At 41.0% G+C, this 23,703-nt stretch overlaps 2 protein-coding genes across 2 annotated transcripts; one reads left to right on the top strand and one right to left on the bottom strand.

Moving 5' to 3' along the window:
* Positions 1-1,090: 1,090 nt before the first annotated feature.
* On the top strand, positions 1,091-19,817 carry LOC134182932 (uncharacterized). Its single transcript, XM_062650374.1, has 17 exons — positions 1,091-1,531; positions 2,461-2,535; positions 2,611-2,979; positions 3,606-3,920; positions 4,011-4,581; positions 4,970-5,124; positions 5,442-5,567; positions 6,317-6,415; positions 9,450-9,539; positions 9,596-9,694; positions 12,818-12,931; positions 14,136-14,270; positions 14,338-14,407; positions 16,812-19,055; positions 19,115-19,162; positions 19,341-19,586; positions 19,651-19,817. The coding sequence occupies exons 1-17, from the start codon at positions 1,091-1,093 to the stop codon at positions 19,662-19,664; spliced, it is 5,211 nt and encodes a 1,736-aa protein (XP_062506358.1). The 3' UTR covers positions 19,665-19,817.
* A 26-nt stretch (positions 19,818-19,843) lies between these two features.
* LOC134182931 (trifunctional enzyme subunit beta, mitochondrial-like) lies at positions 19,844-22,607 on the bottom strand. The gene is made up of 6 exons (XM_062650373.1): positions 22,510-22,607; positions 20,667-20,714; positions 20,520-20,607; positions 20,381-20,452; positions 20,097-20,261; positions 19,844-20,033 (listed from the first exon to the last, which is right to left on the bottom strand). The coding sequence occupies exons 1-6, from the start codon at positions 22,605-22,607 to the stop codon at positions 20,004-20,006; spliced, it is 501 nt and encodes a 166-aa protein (XP_062506357.1). The 3' UTR covers positions 19,844-20,003.
* Between the last annotated feature and the right edge of the window lie 1,096 nt (positions 22,608-23,703).

Raw genomic sequence — 23,703 nt, 5'->3', positions numbered from 1 at the left:
GACATGCGTAAATGTAGTAGTTGGACGCGGTAACGTCGAAGGGAGGAGCGTGTCAGCAGGACGGTACACGTACGTTCTCTAGGCCCTCCTGCCATGAGCACTGCGTGCGTGTCCGCCTTTACTATTTGGTCTCGTAATTCACGTGTTGTCAGTGTGGGTTCTGTTCTCACGGCACGGGAGAGACACAGCATGAGGTTGTAGAGGTTCTATCTGCGCTATCGGGTAGTGTTCTATGTGATGTACAAAATCTAGACATGAAGTGCAACTTGCAGGTTGGACCAATCGTACTCCTACATCTACAGTAATGACGTGACCATGCACTTCGAGTTACTAAAAATTAGTAACTGTCTGAGGCGATGTACGTACAGGTGCAGAAACACGGTACAGGAAACGTGCTGATGTGATTAGCAAAAACCGCGTCTAGTTTAATTGAATCAATGTATCAGCACGCGTTGGAATGCAGCCCTTCGCCGTCCATTGGACTCCCTACTGCGTACACTGCTACTCGTTCTTTCAATTCTCTTTTTCTGATGTACTCAAATTATTTGAGAGAACGGATGAGCGTTCCATTTCTGTTAGTTCAAATCCGGGAATCAGTTCATATAGACAACTACGTCCGCTTTCTCGTCGGCAAAGCAATTTCTAATATACTGCACCTAAAAATTTACAAATTTGACATAATAAAATTTTAAATTTTGATATTTTAAAAAATGTAAAATTTAAAAATTTAATGCAAATTTTTAAAAAATGGTAACGTTAAATTAAAAATTTAAATTTAAATTCAAAAAATTGAGAAATTGAATTTCAAAATTCAAAATTTAAAAATTAAAAACTTGAAATTTGAAATGGCCGAAAGATCCACTGACCCTTAATGACAGTGATGATTTTGGGAAAAAGAGGAGAACTTTACTGAAGTTGATTATGAAACGTCCGTGGGTTGACGGAGTACAATTTGCAAAGATACTTTCGGTTAGTAAAGTCAACCGTGAAGTCGGACGAATGCTGCTACGCAATGAAGGTGGGTGAGTTAAATTGCTTGTTTGTGCAAGGAATTTTGTAGTACGTTTTTCTAATGTGAGGCTGCACTACGATGTCTTCCACCCAGAGCTCACCCGACGTCACTCCACAGAGCGATCCGACCTCCGTCTTCGTCTGCTACTCGACCACTGACGAAACATTCGCTCACCAACTCACACTCAACCTCTCAGACCTCGGATTTCGCGTCCACGACATCGGCCTGACATTCTTCGACACCTACAGAGCGAAAGTCGAGCAGGCGATCACCACCTGCGACTACTACATCGTCGTTTTTAGTTTTGCGTTTTTTTCTGAGAAATTCGCGAATGAGCATTTGAACGCTCTCTTCGATTCTTACGTTTTTCGCACTGGACGAGGCGGCAAGGTGCTGCCGATCGTGAGGGAGATGTCGTGGCGCGAACTGCGGGAGAAGTCGCCGCTCTTCGGGACGATGAGGCCGATGGATGGCGGGAGTCGGATGATGACGTCAGAAGGCTGGCCAAGTTGTTTTATGGTGTTGTGAAGAAAGATCGGGTTTTGTAGCTTTTGGGGTTTGCAGATGTTTGTGCGCTAATGGGGATTAATTGTAATATATTGTTGGTGTGATGATGCAGCAAGAATGTGGTAATTAACGCGCGTTAAAGGCGAGTAATTATTTAGTAATTGCATTAATTGTGCGGTGTAACGCGCGTTAAAGGGTGTTTTTTTAAATTAAAGACAAGTGCGCTAATAGTGCCTTGCATCGTAGTTACAACTTTTATCACAATGCAGTTTTGTAAATTAATTAATATATTGCTAATTGCCTGTTAATTATAGCATTAGCAGACTGGATGTTTGTGGCACGTGACTGATGGAGAGTACAGTAGTATCTTACACTAAGTCTATTGAAAACCTGTTTGGTTGTGGTTACATTCGTTAACCTAGTCTTATAGTTTTGGCAGCTTTACACACACATGTCATGTTAGTCACTGCATTACCAGGTCGCATGTATCGCATACACGCTGTAGCCTAGATGTAGCTTACACGCGATTTAGGAGCTTAGACGTTGTGTAAGCTCACGAGTTTGCATGGAAACGAATGTAAGCACATGGAAACGAGTGTAACACACATTGAGCATTACGGTGACAAGGTAACCACGCATTGCCATGGAGTTTAAATGTCGTATGATCGTGTCATATGTCAGCTTGCACTCAATGTACATCCATGGTCAAAACGCAGTCAATGTTGGATTCACTGTATAGATAGAGTGTATTGCACAGGGTAGGCAATCACATTTATGATCTTGTACGAACTCAGGTTCGTAATCCTCAAACATCCAGTAGTTCTTTACTCAAAACATTTTATTGCAACTTTGTTTGGTGGTCATGTTACTCATTTTGGTATCGAAAATTTGTTTCTAATTTAATTGAATTTTTTGTTAATATTTGTTGGTTGTTGGTCTAGATGGTCGTAGTTTGCCCACTAGCTCTAATATGTGAGAATGGGGAGAGGAAGTCATCACCAAATGTTCCGACTCTTGTGTAGCCGTTCGGCTTGTGCAGGTGTGTGTTGTCCATCCTGACATTTTGATATAAGTTAATATATGTTGTGTAGCTTGTTGATTCAACTGGCAATTTTTCAACGGTTCTTGTGACTGACCATCAGCCCAACAGTAAAGACGAACTTGGAGATCTTATTGCACAGGTAGACGGCGAATCGTTTGTGGGACGGTCTTTGGATGCTCTCAAATCGATTGCCAAACGATGTCAAACGAACTCTGGATATCTTCACTATCAAGTTCAAAGAAGAAAGTCGCCAACGACGTTGTTGTTTTACTTTGATTCGATACGTAGACGTGCACAACAAAAGCAACACAAGCTTGCTCTTCCGACTGCAGAGACTGCCGATGCTTATTGGAGTAGAACGAGGATTTCACTGAACGTGACCACTCCTCTTGTTGACCTTGGGCTTGAATCATGGAAGGTAATTATCTTGACGGACGTAATGCTCACACACGACACTCTTCTCTTTCTCTCGTGATGCAATCGAACTTGCATGGACCATGGTAGTCTAATTGGTTGATGTGTTATTGTTATAGAGTGAGTTGTTAGTGAATGTTGGTAAATGTCTGTGCTTGTCATGTAGTCTATTTGCTGTTGTTTGTCGTATAGTTTGTGATTGCTCGTCTTGAGGGCAACAATAGAGACAGGCAGACATACAGATGCAAGGATAGACACACAGACAGAAAGATGGACAGGCAGGCAGACAAGCAGATGCACAGACAGACAGGCAGACACACAGACAGAGGTGGACAGACAGGTAGGCAGACAGATGCATAGACAGACAGGCAGACACACAGATAGAGGTGGACAGACAGATGCATAGACAGACGGGAAGACACACAGACAGGTAGACAGACAAACAAGCCAGACGAACAAATAGACAGACAGACAGATGCACAAATTGATGTTGTTATTGACTTCACAAATTAGAGGACTGGTTTTGTTTTAGCAGTGTTACTCAGCCAGTTACTTGTAGTTTGACCATTTATTAAATTCAACGATTTGTTTACTTCCATGTGATTCAATGAGGTTTTTCGTTCTTTGCAGACTCCAGATGGAGCTGATTATGTTTTGGTAACCAACCCTCCCACTGGATATCCACTGTTGTATGGAGACAGAGTGATCTCTATTGACAACAACTACATCGATCTCACTTTCATTGATCTCGCTACTATAAAGAAGAAGTTATGTAATGAACAAAATCAAGTGAAACTGACAGTCTGGCAGCGTCGTTCACCTGATGATAAGATGCAAAACGTTGAGATGCCACCGAGTAATAAGAAATTGTGGCCTCATCAGGTAGAACAGTGTCTCATATACAAGACGAATGGAGAATTTGGATTGACACTAATGAGAATAAAAGTGAGTTGGACATTGGATACTCTGTATGTGATGTCAATTTAGGTCGATTTTCAGGATCCAATAACAAAGTAAACTTTGCCTGTCGTCAAGAGTTCAGCTGCATCTGGTCTCTTTTATGGAGATTTGATTGTCATGTTGGCTGATAAGGAAATCACTGACTTTAATAAAGCTCTCAAGATGTTTCATGAAGTGGCAGATAAGCAGGAAGTTACCCTAGGAGTTAGACAACCAAACAAAGAGAAGCTGGTAGATCATATCCGACGGTTTTATACCGAGGATTTTAATGCATCAGTAGACAGCGAAGACTCAGACTATATCAGTGAAGGTGAGCAAGAAGGTAATACAATAGAAGACGTGAACAAATTCAGTCATGGTGATTCCACGGCAATTGTTGGTCAACAACTGAAGCGCTTGGACTTAGAAGATGTGGTCACAATGAACGAGGAGCAGGCATCGACTCCTTTTCCTCATCAAGTTACAGAGCTAGAGGGTGAACAAGATGCTGACCCACGGAGTCAATATGGTAGTGAAAGTCAGACAGAATTTCAATCTTTTGGAGAACTAACGCACAAAAATGAACAAGCAAAGTGGTCTGCTAGTGTGCTTCCTCAGAAAATTTTGCAACAACGATTGATATCTCTAGCTAGTGAAACACAATCAGGTATGTAAGGAGCCAAACAGGGTTGGTGTTGGTGCTTGGTGTCTGTCTATCTGTCTGTCTGTCTGTTTGTCAATACATTTATTTTTCATAAATGAACTAGGGAACCAAAGCAATAATTTTGTTGCTGTAGCTTCGCCGTCCCGGATGTCCATTCAAGTAGCAATTGACTTGCTAAGGAACTCATAATCCTACGTCAAGTAGTTTACTAATAGTACAAGAGATTCAAACCCTAAACTGGAGGTAAGACGCTTCACGCTCGAACAGGGTTAGATATTCACGGAGTTGCCCCGGTCACGGAGTTGCCCCGGATTACCCTATCAACTTTTTCACATTGTAAAGTCACGCGACATGAATAGCACTCAATCCATTTGTACGCATGCGTATTTAGTAGAATCTGAGTTAGCTGTCTGTCAACAAATGGCGGAAAGCCAGCGTTCAGCCTTGAACGATGCTCTTTTCGATGCAGTTGTGCATAGAGATTTACACAAAGCTGCCGAAGTGATCGGCAAGAACGCGGACGTGAACGTGGTCACAAAATTTGGGGTAAGAATTTGAGTGAGTGATGGGGAACTCAACTAGAGAGAGCGCGTTCGACGTTAGATCGCAAAATTTGTGATCGAGCCGCGAGCATGTTTGTAGTCGTTTGTATGTTATTCTTCTCAACGTAAGAGTCGAGGTCACGTTGATTCTAACGTCTGACTTTGTACCGACCAGATTATTGAATGAATCGTTTCCTCTATCTCATACGCGCTTGCTTAGCCGACACAAATGACGCTCGCTATATGGTCACGTCCACACACACTCCCATGTTATGGACGGTTTACAACTGACTTTACTTTAGAGGACTCCATATTTTGTAGGAATCGTATGGTATTGGATTGGGTGGTGATCCATCTGCTCTTCAAGTAGCGTGTGGTATGGGATCAACCGATATGGTTGATCTACTTATAAGAAAAGAAGCCAATGTGAAGTATCAAGAGAAGGGGGTGAGAGTGCAGTGTAATATGTGAAGTGTGTGTCACTATGTGCAACTTGTTAGTTTATTGTGATAGTCAGATTTGTGTTGAGTTCATAAATTGGTTAGAAATTTGAGTGCAGTTTGTTGTGTTTCAATGATTGATTTAATGAGTAATGTTAATGGCATCTCTGGTGTGCTTACAATGAATAATCAATGAATAGGTTGTCACAGCTGGCAAGTTGAACCAACATTGTGTCGTAAGATATAGACACAGAACAGAGAAGAAACATGCTAGATTGGCATTGTTATCTTACCTTTCACTATTTCATTCCTACTCGTATATATTTATTCAAGTGTGGGCATGAAAATGAATGAAGGAGAGTGGAAAGTAGAGAAAGGTTTTAACATAGATACTTCTAGTTATTGTGTTTTGCGTGTATATTTCTTTACTAAAATAGATATTGTATGTGCTATTGCTAAAAGTAAGCGACATGTAGCAGGTTGTCACCTCAGATGTAGGCTTGAGGTCAAATTGAGTGTTTGCAAGACTTAAATGCTTCGAGACAAGCAGACACGTCAATGGAGTCCAAATGATATGAATTGTTAAACATTTGGTGGTGTAATGAGGTTATGATGTATTATGTGGAATTGGGTTTAGTGAGAAGAAATGGTGAATTGGATGTGTTATATTTTATAGTCAGTGTTTCTAGATGTAAATGTATTAGTATTGTATTCACTGCTAACAACATCATGATGTTATGTCTGTTATCTGGGTAGTTTGGATGGACAGCTCTACACTATGCAAGTAATGGTGGTCATGTGTCTATTATGAAGAGATTGGTGGCAGCTGGTTGTGATAGACAAGTAAAAAACAAGGTGAGTGTATTTGTATGTGACAGTATTTGTGATTTGATTTTGCCAATTGAGAAATGATGTAAATGAGTGTTACATTAGCGACACTGTGTTGATTAAGATAGACTGTTTTGTGGTGTATGGGAATTGGTGTAGTTTTGAGGTTGGGGTAATTGTCACTTTGTTGATGGAGTTGAGTAAAAATATTTTGAACAAAGGCTGTCAACTGGAAGGACATTGTGTATAGATACTATGAATTATGTGCATACAGTTTGATGCAGTCTGTCAGCCAACGTCCCGTAGAACCTCGCTTTTATTTTCTAACGCGCCGGTCTGCACCCCCGCATATAGCTCCACGTGCTCCGCCACGATGAAATACGCATTTTATTGCAATACATAAGATTAAGACTCTTCGGCGGTCCCGGAAGACATGTGTTACATAGTATGACATACGGGGTCGTTGTTCGAACACCTGTGAAGTCAACAGCGCGATTTGAGACCTTGTTTGGGGAGGGGAAAGTTGCGTGGTGAACGCCATGCTAAGCCGGAAGTGGCAACTCAACTACGCACTGCAACACCGTTGAGTCGACACACCGCTAGACGCCTTTCTCACTAGAAGCTTGTCTACCGTGCTATCATCGTACGGTGTTGTCAGAAAACTAGACTCTTTGAGACGGCTGTGTGCTCATATCTAGGAATGCCACTTGTTGTAATCACCTTGCATTACCACTGATGCTAATGCCAGAATCGGCAGTGACTGTAAATGTAAGGCTACTGTACACTGTACAACTTGTCAAACTACTTGCTAGCGTATTCTACTGTTTAGGTTCTGGCTAATTAAATATTGATCTGTTTTGAAAAGAATCGTCTTATGTAATACACAATGCATGTCTATCACAGCAACAGACTAGACTACTGAACGTGTCTAGTACAGTATATATTGACTGTGCAACAATTAGTCAACTAATAAATTAATTTAATAACTATCTATCAATAATAAACTGCAGTTACATGCCTTTATTTAATATTATTGGAAAATTGATCTCATTTGCATATACTTGTAGTACACGTACTCACTATTCCTCTAGTAAGAGTCTCTCTGATGAATTTATGGTCGCGTGATAGTGATATTTTGATAACAATTAATGCTATCATATTTGTGACACAAGCAAGACTTTGGGTTGATTTGATTTCAAGAGCAGCCACTACCCACTGTTTCAACTCTTCTTTTAATTTTCTGGATCTTTGCAGTGGTGCCACATCTAGCACAAGACTGGCAATCTCTTCCAGGATGAACAGTTTCTCCACTTTTTCTCTTCCTCATATTAGATGCATATGCAGAGTAGGTATTATAATGCATGAACAAACAGTTCAGCCTCTACACCTCTTCAACATCAATTCCCTTGGCTACTTATGACTCCTTATATTATCAAAACACTTACAACTATCAGCAAACTCGAAAATCAATTTGATAAAGTTACAGAAGAACAGAACAAGAGAACACTAGAAACTCATATTACAAAGAAGTAAAGGAATACCGTAACTTGTTGAAAACAGCACTCAGCGCAGAGAAATCTCAACAGAGTAGCGATATCCCACCATATAAGACTGCTGAGGCGCAGAACCGTGGTTTCTACTTGACGATTCTTACTCCCATTACTGCACAGTGCGTCAAGTTTGGGGTCAGAAACCTCCCGTGTTTGTAGATGCACACCAGATTTTAGATTGCAGTAAAACGCGATCACATGCCCTCTTTACAATTTACTAGGTTGTTGGTGAAAAAACGCTAAGAGACGGCAGTGTGCTCAAAAACTAGTGAGACGCTGCCATGTGATTAGTCGCAAATACGCCAGTCTATCGTCAGTTTTATTGGATAAGACTTAGCCAATATGTTGTCCTTTACGTGCACATCTTCTACAGACAGTGATCTTCGTCATAGTGCCCTTTCCAGTAGATTTCCAAATGCAACCACGCCTAAAAAGGCGGAAAGCTCCCGGATATAAAAAAATAAATTCTAGCCTCGCCCCCGCAAAACCAAGCCTTAGCTGACGGACTGGATGGTCATGATTGAAACATCACGTGGAGAAACAATGTTCAATGATTAGTCTTGCGCTTTCAGTTAAACTTCTGTGGTAGACTTGAGTATTCATTCATAAAACTGTGCATGCAACGTCCACGCTTTTGCATATTCAAGCAACTTGAGATGCTGTCCTGGTGAAATGTTTGGCATGATAGATAATGAAAGCAAAACATCCATTACTAAGCACAGTCCCTTGTCAATGGAAGTGACACTGTTAACCACACATTGATGCCTCTTGAGTCGTTTTTAAATATGTAAGCAACAGCTATGTGGCCTGATTTCATTTTAGACAAAGAAGCTGTCCACAGTGTGTGTCAGACGTTGTCCTAAATCTGTACTAGCTGCACTCCAGAAAGGTTGCTATTGCTTATACAGTGTAGACACATTCTGCAGTATGTCCATGTTCAATTGTCAAGTGTGTGGAGATCATAAGTCACAAGATAATAAGAGTGCTTTGCAGATGTGTGAATCAATGCATAGATTCTTATTCTACAAAACAGCTTAGGGACTGTTATGTCTGGTGTGACAGTGGAGAGTCATGAGGGGAAAGGGGGTCACATAGCAGTGACTTGACTGGATATGTATGTACTCCTGGATATGTATGTACAGTACTCGATGCTTTTTGGTGTTCAAAGTGACCACAGACAGTCTAGAGGCAGATATATTTGGGAGATCCTGCAACTGACGTCATTGAAACAAGATGATGTGTGCATACTGATATGGTCTTTAGTGAACGTCAAAAACCAAATTTGGTATTTAAATCACACATTATCTGTGAAAGAGCAATACACCGACACTTCACCAGACCCTTTCTTGCCTGGAACTTTGACCTGATGGGAGGAGAGGGTTTGGCTACGCGAGGCTATTGATGACGTATTTTTCTAGCCCTGAATTGTGTCTGTTGTATATGTGTGTTTGATGCAGTGCAGTTAGTATTGTACTGATAAATGTTCTTCTAACATTGTGTGTCAACTACAGCATGGATGGACAGCTCTACACATTGCTTGTAATGTTGATGTTGTTGATTATCTGTTGAGTATTGGTCTCAACATTGAAGATCATGATAAGGTTTTACTGTTAACATTACTTTTGCTGACTTGTAGTTATTGTTTCAAATTGTTTAGGATGGCTACACATCATTTCTCAGGGCATGTAGTGATGGTCGTTTACTTGTAGTACAACGTCTCATTGAATCAAAGTGCAACAAAGCAGCAACAACTAATGTAAGTTTGTTTGTATGTAACATATTTTGTGATGACATTTGAACTGTTGTTTGTACAAGGGAGGATTGGCAAGGGCCTGTGATGGTAGGAAGTGTGTGTGTAACATGATTGCACTTCAGGTTTAGTTTCGTCACAGTGTGCAGTGCTTTTTGCACGTGAGGTGGCAGGAGAGTACATGAGAGGGCGGAGAGAGTGGTTATTGGGTCTTTGCTATTTTATTTGAGTTCAGAATTAGGCGTGAAGACTTGCTTTGTTATTACCCTAGCAGAGTCTCACAGTCATTAGCTCTAAATATCTACTTACAGTGATTTGAGAAGCATGCAGTTGATGTAATGCTTGGTGATTACAAACCCGTGTCTGATCAAACACATGTATTCTACGACAAGCAGTCTGCTTACACTTAGAAAGTCTCTGTCTTCATACAAGTGCAGAATTTGATGCAGCAATTCTAAACTAAGATGCCACAAACACAGCTGAACAGGAACTGCACCTGAAGCTTCATCATCGTTCATGGTATTGTGGAAACTGGCGGCCTCCTGCATTTCATATTATGCATTTCTTGGCGGCAATCTCTTACTTTGGCCACTTGTCTGAAGCGACAAAGACTGAAATCACTGAAATGTATGCAAAGACTTTACCTTAATTGAGATTCAAGAGGGAAGGTAGTCAAAGAATCACTATCATGTCACTTTGCCGCCAAGAGGGCACATCTGACTGCAAGCAAGCTCTGAAGCAAGTTGACTGATCTCCAACACTGATTAGAAGAGCTTGCACCCTACCATCTCACAAGCTATAAATACATAATTTACTTAGGTCATTAATTAACTCTTACATCTGCAGTTGCAATAACGTTGTTTTTGCTGGGTTTGTATTAGCATTCTCATCACTGATTAACTGTCTTTGTCAGACCAGGAGTTTTGATTTGAGTGGTTGGAATTGAGTGAAGAATGGACCTCCTTTTCTGAACTAGCGCAGCAGTGCCCAGATTGCTTATTCTCCTCGCCCTTTCATTCCCCTGCCACTTCACGTGCAAAAAGTAGTCTTACGACGAGGCTAAGGTAGCTTGCACATTGATTCCAACATTAGTTTTTGTTTCTAATCGTAGTTGTAGGTTGTAATGCAAGTAAACACTGCATTGATCTGATCTTGACATCACTTATAAGACATGTTTAATCCTGATTTCAGACAAGCCAATTTAGGTTACCAAAGTTCATAGGATTCCAGAACATGAATATAGATAAGCAGGTTCGAATAATGTGTTTGAATCTGGTCGCCAGTTTGGTCACGTAGAGGAACGGTTGGTCGCCAAACTTTCACTAGTTTGTAGGTCAGAGATTCCAGAAGTAAACAAGTCATTAATATCACTGCTGAGACCCTTTCCCAGATTATCATGTTTGACATTAAATTAAGACGTAACTAGGAATTTGCAGTAACGTTGGATGAACATTGTAGATAGCAAGTAAACACATTAATCTACAGTATTATGCTTGGGTTTCTTTCTATGTAATACTATGAGTATTCATATTTTATCTTAACTTTCAACTAATTGTATTGCTACAACCAAACAAAAATGTGGTTTGTCATCACATTGACATCCTGGCAATCCATCCAATAAGACATGAGCAATTTGGTTGAGTAGATAAGAGCATTTCTTCTCTTATGACTCAGTGCCACTATTGCTGTGCTGTTAAGAACAGTACTTTTGGCTACTGCATGTACCCCACCTGTTCTATGGCTAGCTGTGCTAATCTCTGGAACACAAGTGATAAACTTTTGTTATTGTAGTACTTCAGTAGCGTGTGGCATCATTCAACATCTAGATTTCAGAACTGGACATGCAAAAACTTTTGTCTGAACGGACTTTCCTAGTAGCACTAGGAGACGTACGAGCTTTTGGACATACCTGGTAGTTCTTCTGATAGAGAGACACTCATGCAGCTTGCTGTGGAAAAAGCTGTTTGTTTTGCCACTTCCAACGTCCGCCATTTGCATAGATCTACGTAATAGTTTTCATTTGTCTCAATTCAAGATGGTCAGAGTCTTGGTTCTTTTGAACAGTGTAGGAAATGATCTAAATAGGCAGTTGCCGTCACCTTCAACTACGATTGACTGCAGATTTCGTGTTTCATTTGGGAGAAGCTTGTGCATAATGGTGTCTCATTGATGATAGAGCTGTTGACTTGGATTTGCTGGTGTATGGTGTGAACAATAGGAGTTACCGCGATTGTTTGAAAAATTCAACGCGCCTGCAGGTCTTTATAGTTGAGTTTGTCTAGAGCTGATGGCAGAGACCAATGAGATCGGTACAGGCAGTAAAGTCCATAAAAATGATGGTCAACCAGAGAATAGCAACAACTTGCAGTAGATTGCAATGTGATACGTTGTTACGTGATATGTACGAAGGTGCATGCTAAGTAAGACGGCCTACTTCACAGTGTGCCACTAAATGGTAGACTCACAAAGTGACAAAATATTGTAACTGAAAGCATATTTGCTGAGCAGGTGGTTTGCATCCAAGAGCCGCTGCCACAAACAACTAACAACTACCAAATATTTCTAGTTGCCAATTGGTGACCACACCGCTCGTTTAGTCGGCAACCACCTAGAAGTGGTCGCCATATGGCGACTTGGCGACCGGATTTTTCTAACTTTGACTGATAAGACTTTTAATTATTTAATGTAGAACTCAATTGGTGATACAATCTTTTTTACACAAACTGCACTGATCAAGCCACTCATGCACACGCTGGATTTCTGTTTATAGTAAAATTGTTGAGTAAACAAAGTATTTTTCGTCTTATGTTGATCCTAGTGGGTTGTTGGAACTAGCAAACTGTCTTTCTGAGTACCAACTCATTTATCATTTCTTTTTATTTGTATCAACAACAATATTTTTGAATTGACTTATTCAAAAGTTTGTTTATTGTTCAAATGTTAATTGGTTCTAATGCAATGTGTCTGTTGTATATGTTTGTGTGTCTGTTGTATATGACAGCAAGCAGTTGCTGCTGCTTGATAATAGTCTGTGTGTTGGAGCAGTATGACTGCATGCCATTTTAGTATCATTGTAAATTTCTGGTTTTGACTGGTTTTTGTGTGTCATGTAAATTGTTTATTGTTTAGGATGGATCAACTGCATTACATCTGATCTGTTCATGCTATGTTGTTACGAATGACCATTTATCAATTGTCAAGCTGTTGACATCATTGACAGTTGATGTGTCAGCTAAGAACAATGTATGTAGACACTTGTTGTATTTGGTTTGAAGTATTTTGTGCTAATTTGATTTAGTTGTTCTTTGAGCTCTAATGAAGATAATAAGAGATATGGCAGATGTGAGCAGTTAGTATTCAGTGTTCTTCCCAGGAATTTTTGGGCAGCTCGCAAAACAACTCATTGTCCAGTGGCTTGTCTACTTTTACCAATGTATTCAGTGTAGTCCAACTTCTCAATCTGGATATCCTGAATAACTTGTACAAGGCCCTAGGAACACACCTAGACAGATCGTGTTAGAGCTCATTGCCTTGGTTGTTTTTTGTGTGCATTCCAGATTAGGTTTCACCTGACTGATTAAAGAACAGTATTAACCAATAAACAACTGAGGATAGAAAGACATCTCACTGACCGATCTCCATGTGTAGCTAACAGATAATTAATAATTGGTAAATTCTTGAGAAAGCTCGTTCTTACCTAACCCACTTTTGGGGAGGAGTTAGATGGAAGCTCTGGAGTGTTAAACTGTGAGCAAATATGAGCCAGGTTATTCTGTCTTACGGTGACATTTGTAGACATTGTCCATCTGACTGGAATCGACGGATAAGATCAGACTCAAACCTCACTGTCTCAAATTTCAGCTGCATTTTCACTTTCTTGTGCCCTGCCAACCGGGCAAAGAACAGTGTCAGCCGGCAGTTTGCTGGCTTGGCCGGCTCTGTGTTGAACCCTGTTATTGTATGGTTAAATGTTTATGGGTCAGTGATGAGAACAAGAAATGAAGACTATGATGATAATATATGAATGTCGTGTGACATTTTATCTCAACTGAATGGAAATGGGAGAATATTTATTGAAAGCATACACTGATAATGGTCTTGTTTGAAGTGCTGATTATAATGTTGATCTACATTTAGAGTAATTAAATTATTTTTATGGGTCAGTGACATGACTGCATAGGATATGGATATGCGGTGGTTGGAAATGATGAGTGACAGAGTGGTGAGCATTGATTTAGTGAATGTGTGATTAGTAATACAGCTAGTTTGTTTGTTACTGTGTGAACAACAAATAAAGAAAGCTGGATTACAGTAAATGTGTATTAGCATTAAATTTGTAAATAATTTATGTTGTTTAATGAACATGTATGTATATATACATACTAGTAAGGTATGAGGTGTCGCTGTTTATTGTGCCAATAACAAACACTGTGCTTTTATTGGACAGGCTGGCAAAACTGCAATTCAAGTAGGAGACGAAACGACGTTGCTGTCATATTGGGAAACGTTGCTGTCAGGTTGGGACAGTAGCGAAAGAACTCGTTTTGCTATTCTTTCCCATCTGGAGAAGTGTATTAAGAAAGTGTGATCTGATTGTTGTGTAGTGTAAATTTGTGTATTAACTATTTCTTGTTTATGTGTGATGTTAGCGTGCTGTTGCAGCTGTAAATCCATCACCAGATGTTGTAGAAAGTGCAAACATTGATGTTCAACTTCCCAGTAAGTGAGACAATTGTATGCGTTATGACAATGTCACACAATAGACAATACTGTATATGTAAACACCTTTTGTCATGTATAATGATTTTTCCTATCCCTTGAAGTAACAGCATACTAATGTTAGAAGAGGTGATTATTTTCATTATCACACAAGTTCATCTCACCTAATATTCTTCCAGTAGATTGTCAGTATTTATTTTCATCATATTTGCAACTCACAACAGAGCTATCCAACTGACCAGCAGAAATTTGTTTAGTTTTTATTGATTTATTTATTGATATCTAAATTAATATCTGAATGTTGTATTGGCTTTTCTTTGTATGGAAAGTCATACTGCATGTGTTCATTTTTTACAATACCGTACAAGATGAAACATTGGCGGGAATTTATATTTGCAGTTTGCTAAGAAATTGACGGACAAAGCATATTGGCAAATTTTATTTTGGTCGTCGGCATAGTTGTTTGATAACTGATGTACGTCTTAGATAAGTGGTCATTGAGTTTGTGATTGACAGCTGTGTTTGTGGCTCACATTTCCCTAACTTACTGGTCTCCAACTACTGCATAGTGATGAAAAACTGCTGTGTCAGTGCAAAGAACGTAACCCGCGTGAACGTGACAGTCCAGCTTCATCCATAGCCTCATGGCCTCATTCATATGCACAACAGACGCCAAGCAAGGACTCATCGGCGTGACGTACCACTTGATATGATGCCTGGTCCACGTGGGCGATGACGTCAACATATCCGGGTGGCCAAATTAATGGCAGATTTTATATTGGCGGTCGCTGAAAAATCTGCCAACATAATTTTGCTGCCAATATTTCATCTTATACGGTAGTTTTCGTCTATTGTGACCTTATAATTTGAGTTGATGCTGTTTTGGTCAGTGAGTAAAGCCTGATATGGTAAAGCAGTTACGAGGGAGTATCAGGAGTTAATCCTCATCTCATCACTTGCAGGAACTGGGTAACGGGAATGTCCGAAACAGTGGCCAGCCTAAAGACTGCCCACTGGCAATTTTTTGAAAATTGTACTTATTTACAGCCCATGGGCCGCTAATGAGAATCAAGATTGTGGTGTGCGATTCAACATCGGTGCCCAAAGTTGGTCAATATTCTGAGACTGTATTAGTAACATGTGTTACCATACTATAGTGCACATACAGGTTTAGCAACCAGGCAGCAGTCTTGCACTGTGGATAATTCGATTAACGAAGGAACCTCTAATAAATATCTGACAAGAAGCTTGGAGGGCCGTAAGGTCTGGTCGCACTCGTAAAGGAGCACTGTCCCGATTGCCCTCATTCTCCAGAATGTCGCACTCACTTGAAAATAGATCATTTTTCAAGTTTAGTAAATATAGAAAGTTTAAGTAAAAGTTTATGTTAGGCAGCTGTAAAGCAAGAATATGCGAAGTGTATATTAGGTAGGCTATAATGAAGACGATTGAGTCTCGTTTGCCCTGATACCGAGTGTTTTGTGCCAAGTCACATGACCTAGATGTTTAAGTAAGTAAGTTGTAGGAAACCTTGCAAGATATGGCGAAGCCATGATGGTGCAAGAAAAGTATCTGGACAACATTACGTGCCATTAAAAAACGAGAAGTGCATCTAATAAGTGAAGATACTCTCAGAAGGCTGATTGACATGAAAAGACAGATGCAAATGTAGACTTACAGCTTGGTGATCGACTTCATACTGAATGACATTTCTAGGTAATCATTTTAGCCTCAATCTATCACCAGTGTTCTAGTACATGTCTAGACACGATCAGATGTAGTCACTTTGACTGTCGTGCTGCCGTATCTAGTCAGCGTCATTTAGACCTAATCACCTGGTTGCTATCCTAGTCTGTTTATACAAAAACTAAACTTGATTCGTCTTTCAAGTGAAGCTAGGAAGCATGTTAGCTAATCTGAAATGTGCGAACAGAGTGATGTAATCCTACAAGTGCAAGGCTTGGGTGTGGCAGCAAGCATGCGTATAAATCTGGACAGTGCTCCTTTAGCTTTATAGAGACTAAGTATATATGCAGGACGTTGCAAGATGCGCCTCACACTTGCCTACTCTGTGGTGCTCAAGTCAATCTGCCAATTTGCAGAGTTTCCTACGAACCACCCGGACGCTTATTTGAGAACAGATATTCTTCCATAAAAATCCCATATTCCATATTGCTGCCTTGGCCGCTTTTTTTTTAGAATTTCCAGGTAGTTATGGAATGCTGGCATACTGTTTCAATGTTTTGTTTGCATTTCTTCAAATCACATTCAACTGTGTAGTTGCATATTTTAGTGATACTAGTTGGCTTTTAGTTATCTATTGGAATCTAATTGATGCATGCGTGTATATTATGGCTGTTGTGCATTTACTATTGTAATTAACTGTTGTCATCACTTTTCATAGGTGCTATTGATCGTCTGGGTCCGTCTGTGAAATCTGATTACGAAAATGCTTTGAAAAAGGGAGAGTTACCAATACTACGAGGAAACATCGATATGTTTGGTGAAGAAGATGCCGGCAAGTCTTCTCTTGGAGATTCTTATTTGGACGAGCCGTTTATTGATAAGAGGGAAAGCACGAGAGGAGCACACGTGAAAGTGATGAGAATTGGAGGTGGTTCGAACACGGACTGGAAGGAACTGAAACCAGAAGACAAAGAACAGATCATTGATCAAGTTTTGGTCAGAGGCTATCATGAGTATGTTGAAAAGTGCCGAGAAGGGGCAGCAGACAGTAGAGGAGAAGTAACACAAGACGACGAGGGAGATTCTGTCATCGAGCAGACAAGTCAACCAGCCGAACAACATGCGGCGAGTAGTAGCAACACTGTTGCTTTAACAACAGAGAGACAGACAACCAGACGAGAAGGCAGCATCACAGTATTGAAGAAGTCGCTACACGATTTTCTGTTCTCCACAGAACTAACTGAGGTACAAGCAGCATTTGCAGATCTACTGCGTCGTGACAAGGCTGAATTAGAGAAAAGTAAAATGATGATGTTGATCACATTGTGTGATCGTGGCGGTCAAGAGCGGTTTCTGATGACGCACGCAGCACTGATGGCAGACAGCAGTGACTACAGTGCAACCGCTTACATGATAGTGATGGATGGAACAAAGAGTCTTGCAGATCCCATACCTCAATGCTTGTTCCGACCCGAACAAGGAAGCGAACAGTCGGTGATGGAACGGTTTGGTCCTAAGACGAGACGTGAGCTGTTGGCTTACCACTTGAATTGCATCAAGATGGCTCATCCATCAATGAGTGAGGGTCCTTTTCTCGGTCAGGACTATGTGAAGCGAGCACCAGTCACATTTGCAGTGTCCACTCGAGAAGACGAAACAAAGAACATGGATCCAAAATTTTTAGAAGAACAAGAAGAAATACTGCAAGATGTTGTACAGAGGAACGAGTTTGGTGAGCACATGGTGTTGGCAGAGAAAAATCCGAATAAACTGACTTTTCGTGTTGACAACACACGGTCGGGCACCAAGAATCCTGATCCGGTGGTGATGAAGGTGAAGGAGATATTTGTAGCAATGGTACAGTCACTGTGGAGTCAACGACAGGCTATTCCTTTGCCGTGGGCAGTTCTGGATAAATTGTTGGGCCGGGTGTCTCAACTAGCAGGCAACGAAGGCAAAATACTCGACATCGATGAAGTGTGCGAGTTGGCTCGAAAATTCTGTGATATTTTAACAGTTGGAGAATGTCGATCGGCACTGAAATATTTGTCGAGTTTGAGCACGATTGCATTCTATTCGAATGTAAGTGAGTTAGAAAGAAAGGTTTTCACTGATCTACAATGGCTGGTCAATGTCCTCACTATCTTTGTTACTATCCTCGAGAAATGTAACCTGCCACCAGATCTCTGGAAAGATCTGAAGAAATTGAAGGAAGAAGGAATGATGTCGTGGTCATTGGCTCACTATCTGCTGCTGCAGAAAGGTGTCAGTGAAAGTCAGTTTGAGTCCATTCTGCAAGTTTTGCATTTATTCGACATCATTTGTCCTATGATCACATCACCAGAGATGCTGAAGGCTGTTCTGAAGGTTGGACAGTCATTCTTTGTTCCTTGCTTGCTGGAACAGAGATATGATGACAAGTTGGCATGGCAACAGATGACCATCTCCACTTTCTGTCCTCCATCTCTCATCTTTCGTCCCGAAGGATTTGATGCGACTCCCGAGCCGATCTACTTTCGCATGGTGTCTCGTTGTGCCAGTGAATATGCCCATCGTCCCATGCTGAAAAGAGGTTGTGCTGTCTTCCACGTGAATGATGATCTTGAGCTCGATCTGGAACTGGTTTATCATAAACTGCGTTACATTATTGCTACTGTCTACTTTCCAGATGATGAAATTTCGATGAATAAGCTGAAGCAACAATGTAGCATTACTCGTCAGTTTCTTATTCGTCAGCTAAATGAGGTCAAGAAAAGAGGATTGGATGGCATCAAATTTACTGTTTGCGTTAAACCTTCACCAACTGAAGCCGAAGTAGCTGATTTAATAGATGACGATTGTCTGGTGTGCATTGATGAATATCCACAACGAAGAAGTTTGATAAACCGGAAGAATGAGCGTGTGGCACGAAAGCAGTTTCCTACCTTGGATCTCTGGTTTAATGACGCAGAGAAAGTCACTGGTAAGTGTGATTATTTTGTGATCATTGATTGTTATTATATCGCTGATATGATGTTACAGATGGTGCAATTGGACGTGATGCAAGACAACAAGACGAGCCACAGACAAGTGAGTAGTTTTGCTGTTGTGTTTTGTTGTGTGAGATCTCGTTTGTGTCATTGTTTGTTTAGCTAAGAAGTAATTGTGTATACAAATATCTCTTACTTATATGATGTTGACTTGATGTGTGGTTATACAATTAATGTAATGTGTTTGTGTATACGACATTCGCTTGATTTTGATACAGTGAGAGATGCTGTTGTTAAATACGGCTGTAACCAGTGGTACGAGATTGGACTCAATTTGGAACTAAATGGCAATGAGATCATAGATAAAACTCATGTAATACCTACTTCCACTGGCAAGTTATTAGCTGTCATCGAGGCAAAAAGGGTGAAAGATGGAAAAGTGAAAACAGCGGAGGACTTGTTGAGGGCATGTTATTGCATACCCACACCAATTGGGAAACAAGTCACAGACGAATTGAAGAAAGGTGAGATTTTATGTGAACGTGAATGAGTGGCTTGACTTTGACAAACTTTGCTGTCATTATTTAGAGAGAAAAAGGTAGGCGAGTAGCAACAGGAGGCAATGATGGCAGTGAACACTACTGCAGTAGTATTGTTGATATCACTATGGTATATTGGACATTTATATTTATCAAAAGAAAATGTTGTGAATGTTTCTGTTGCATTTTATTATGAAATACAATTGATTGTTTGAATGGTGTGTATATGATATCACTGCATGTGTCTGTGTAAATCACTGATTCGAATATGTTTACAACCAGAATTTACAATCGACAGAGGCCACCAGTGAGACAAACATCCGTAATATAGCACAAACCAAACATACTTAAAAACAATATCAAACATAAAGTGCACAAAAAGTTAGACTCTAAAGTTCATCATCAATAACGTTCAACCAACATGGCGTGTCCCTGCAAGTAAGTCATCATACAAAATGAAGTCGTGACTCTCTGTGAAATCTCTTAGATGCTTACGTGTCCTCCAGCAGCACAAGCAGCGACGAGTGCTAACTTGTCGTCTTCTTTTCGTAGTCGGTGAGCTGCTGTTCTCACCAGACGAACGCCAGTGGCTCCGAACGGATGTCCAATAGACAGAGACCCGCCCCAGAGATTCATCTTTTCAACAGGCAACAACCCAAGCTAAGCCCCAATAAAAGACAACAAATTAATAATATAAAATAATTACAAAATATATTAATTAATTGTAAGTAAACATTAATTATAGCAATTTCATATAAAATAAATTAGTTGATATTAACCTTCTTTCTAGACATGTGAGTCTGACAAAACCAGTCGGAGTCCATGGCCTTCATGTTAGCTAAGAGCTGGCCCTAAACAAATATGTTGTGAAAAAGTGTGAGTGTGTAAGACGTGTGAGAGATCGGTGTGAGTGCTCACTACAAATGCTTCATGATATTCGAACACGTCGATGTCGTTCAGCGTTAGCTGTTTCTTGTCGAGCAGCTTGGGAGTGGCATATGCCGGGCTGTTGGACATTACGCAGTCGAATTGAAAGTATGAAGTTACGTACAATGTGCAGATTACCCGAGTAATAATTGATCTTTGGGATCTTGTGCAACATACACAAAGTCTCTGATTGATGGGCATCAATTAGCAACTCAAAAGTTGTTGAAAATGTTTCACAAAAATTTGAAACTGACACATGAACATGTAGACAGACCGATTCACAGACTGATGGAAAAACAAACAGACACAAATTTATAAACAAATGTAACGGTATAGTAACAGTATGTACGGTACAACCACGAGGTGGTCAGAACACTCTAACAACTCTACTCGCTACGCATGCGTATCTCTACGTCATTAATTAAAAGTACATTGTCATTTCGCTACACTGCCTCCCTTCAAGTAGTAACTCGTCTCGAGTTTACTTATACAATTTAGGTCATAGTCTTTTGCCCAGAATGGACGGCGTACCTCTTCCTGTTCCCTTGTTGACCTCGTTGAAGGTCTGCAGTCAGTGTTCGGTGTCAGCGGTCCGTAAGGTGTTGTGGCAGGAATGTCGGTGTCACTCAACGTCGGTCTGCTGGAAGCCGGTGTCTTCGCAGTCTCCTTCGCTGATTCTCAAGAGTTTCTCAGAGGAGGGGCCAGGACCTGCCTTCACTTGCACGCGAATTTCGAATTCTCTAGAACGGCGCATATTAGACTGACCATTCCCGACAAGAAACTGCGCGTGACTTTCCAGTTTCTGCTGCCCAGATGTACATTTCTGAACGGGAATAATCTAACCTGCCCTTGCGGAGAACGGGTCAGTGAGATAGTTATCCATAATAGCGCACGTCAGTGACGGTCGAAATGTTTTTGGCGCCAAGCGTAACCGGAATTGGAGGGCAGCATCTAAGCAAACCGTACTCTGCCATCTCATACCGAGAAGGCTACGATCGCCTGGATGCACGGGAATGATGCGATACGCACTCTGAACGTCTATATGGTTAACATTGCACCCACGTGCCCAGATCGAGTACTCTCCTCGACTAATTAACTGCCGTTGCCCTTGGGTCAGTTCAGAATCGGCTCTCCGCATGAGCTCTATATTATCTGGCAGGAGCTCCGCGAAGTTAATAAATTCCAACGAATGTATTCGTTTGACCAATTTTGCCAGAATAAGTGGGAAGATCTCCGCTAGCGAGAACCAGTCGGGCTGCTTGCAAAGCAATCGGCGGTCTCCCGACATGGTCGGGTCTTCATCTGCTCGGGCCTGCTTTAGGTCGCCGACTGCCACATGAGCCAAATCGTTCGGGTTCGGTAACTCGCCCAAATCTAGAAAGGACAGACGTTCAACTCTGAGAAGCCTCGCAGCGGCCTCTTCATGCGCCAATCACATCATTGCATCATACGCCATAAATTACGACCCAGCGCAACATGATAGCGATACGCTCTCTGAACTCTGGCTAACTGATTTTGAAGCACCATGCAACACGAGGGGCGTGCCCATTAACTGTATTGTCTTACATACACTCAGCCCATTGCCGTTGCGGCCAAGCCTTCTGGAAAGACAGGCTTGCCAGCAGCTTTTCACTGCGCCAACCGCATCATTGCATCATACACCGTGCGGTGCGACCCTATGCACTAACCTAACTGCAACACGCTTACTGGGCTGCGACCCCACTAACACTAATTAACATCTAGCAACGAGGGGCTGCATACGGTCCCAATAGCCATATTATCCACAGGCAATCAGTTAGTGGTCGTTGCGTCCGCTCTCTCTTCTAGAAACGACAGGGTTTTATAAACTTGAGACGCCGAGCAGTAGCTCCCGACTGTCATGCACCCCAGTGATGTTTCCTAAACCATAGGTTGCACGTTTGCGACAAAGACAACGTGATTGCGGCAAGCCAACGACACGTTACGTGCTTGTGACATGCACCCGACCATTGTTAGAGCATCGTGCCGCCTCGCTATCGTGTACTCGATTGGCGGCTGCTGCGGCCACATCTTCCTTAGTTCACCACCTTGTTGCTCCATTCTCCATGACAGGCCATTCACCCATGTGATGTACGTTTCCCGGGCTGCTGCCCAACCGACGTTATTAATTACCTCGTACCGACTTGGCTACACTCAAAACTGCTGCTGCCAAGCAATGCCTTGCGTGTCATAGATGGTCTCTGGGCTGTGGTCCAACCACTGTTAACCAACCAATTAGGGCAAGGCTACGGCCCCACTACTGTTAGCTAGCAAATTTTTTTTTTGGGTCCACTTCACACACACATCCCGGATATATAGCCCGGATAATTTTAACTTGCACGTGCACGGTAGACCATTCTCACGTGCACGCATGCTGGATCATGCATGATTTAGTAGTTCGAAATGTGTTGTTACGCTGACAGATCGTGGGATTTTTCGCTTTCTCTGTGAGCAGTTACCACACTCAGTAAACAGCAGTGGCTAGTGAAAGGAGAGCCTCAGTATGGGGAATATTGGTTGCTACAAACTGTTTTCTTTGCAGAAATCGACTTTCTCGAGAAACAATTGACTCCAGAAAAGCTTTGCGTGATGCAGCTATCATACAAGACGGCAGAGGTTTGTACATTTTGCTAGTTAATTGATATTAGTTAATTAACTAATTATTAATTTATTAGAATACAGTATTTAGTAACATTAAAGCACAATTTATGTATTTATGGTAGTATTTTTAACCTTAAATGTGATTTAATAAATAGTAATTTATAATTTATATGTGTATATATACAGTAGTGGACAAATTATTTGCCAGGCAAGAAATTTCAAGGGTTTTCAGGATGTTTGTGTTTGAGTGGAAGCACAAAATATTAATAAAGCGACTTCTTGGTCAATGTTGGTCATGCAATGGGAAAATCAAGACTAATTGGTACAGAATTGAGTCTAAATCAGTTGGTTGTTGCAATTTAATTAAGATTATCGTTACAACCTAGTTAAAACAGATTAATTAAGTTTACATTACAACTTATCAAAGCATATTCAATGCAAACAATATTACAACCTTTGAAAACAAACTAACTTATCAATTTATGCTCATATCAGCACTTATTTCCATTCTGTAGTCGAGAATATGATGAAAAATCAACAACAAAACTACCCGGCA

The sequence above is a fragment of the Corticium candelabrum genome, chromosome 8, assembly GCF_963422355.1.
Source record: "Corticium candelabrum chromosome 8, ooCorCand1.1, whole genome shotgun sequence".
NCBI classification, from domain to species: domain Eukaryota; kingdom Metazoa; phylum Porifera; class Homoscleromorpha; order Homosclerophorida; family Plakinidae; genus Corticium; species Corticium candelabrum.
The sequence above is the reverse complement of the archived record's forward strand: the minus strand, read 5'-3'. Positions and strand labels throughout refer to the sequence as shown.

Excerpts from the sequence above, each read along its gene's own strand:
- LOC134182932 (XM_062650374.1), top strand. The coding sequence starts at position 1,091 with ATGTCTTCCACCCAGAGCTCACCCGACGTCACTCCACAGAGCGATCCG. Across the intron at positions 5,125-5,441 it reads ACGTGGTCACAAAATTTGGG|GAATCGTATGGTATTGGATT; the intron begins GTAAGAATTTGA and ends CATATTTTGTAG. Across the intron at positions 12,932-14,135 it reads ATGTGTCAGCTAAGAACAAT|GCTGGCAAAACTGCAATTCA; the intron begins GTATGTAGACAC and ends TTTATTGGACAG.
- LOC134182931 (XM_062650373.1), bottom strand. The coding sequence starts at position 22,607 with ATGGAGCAACAAGGTGGTGAACTAAGGAAGATGTGGCCGCAGCAGCCG. Across the intron at positions 20,715-22,509 it reads GATGCTCTAACAATGGTCGG|AGACTTTGTGTATGTTGCAC; the intron begins GTGCATGTCACA and ends CCCATCAATCAG. Across the intron at positions 20,262-20,380 it reads CTCACATGTCTAGAAAGAAG|CTTGGGTTGTTGCCTGTTGA; the intron begins GTTAATATCAAC and ends ATTGGGGCTTAG.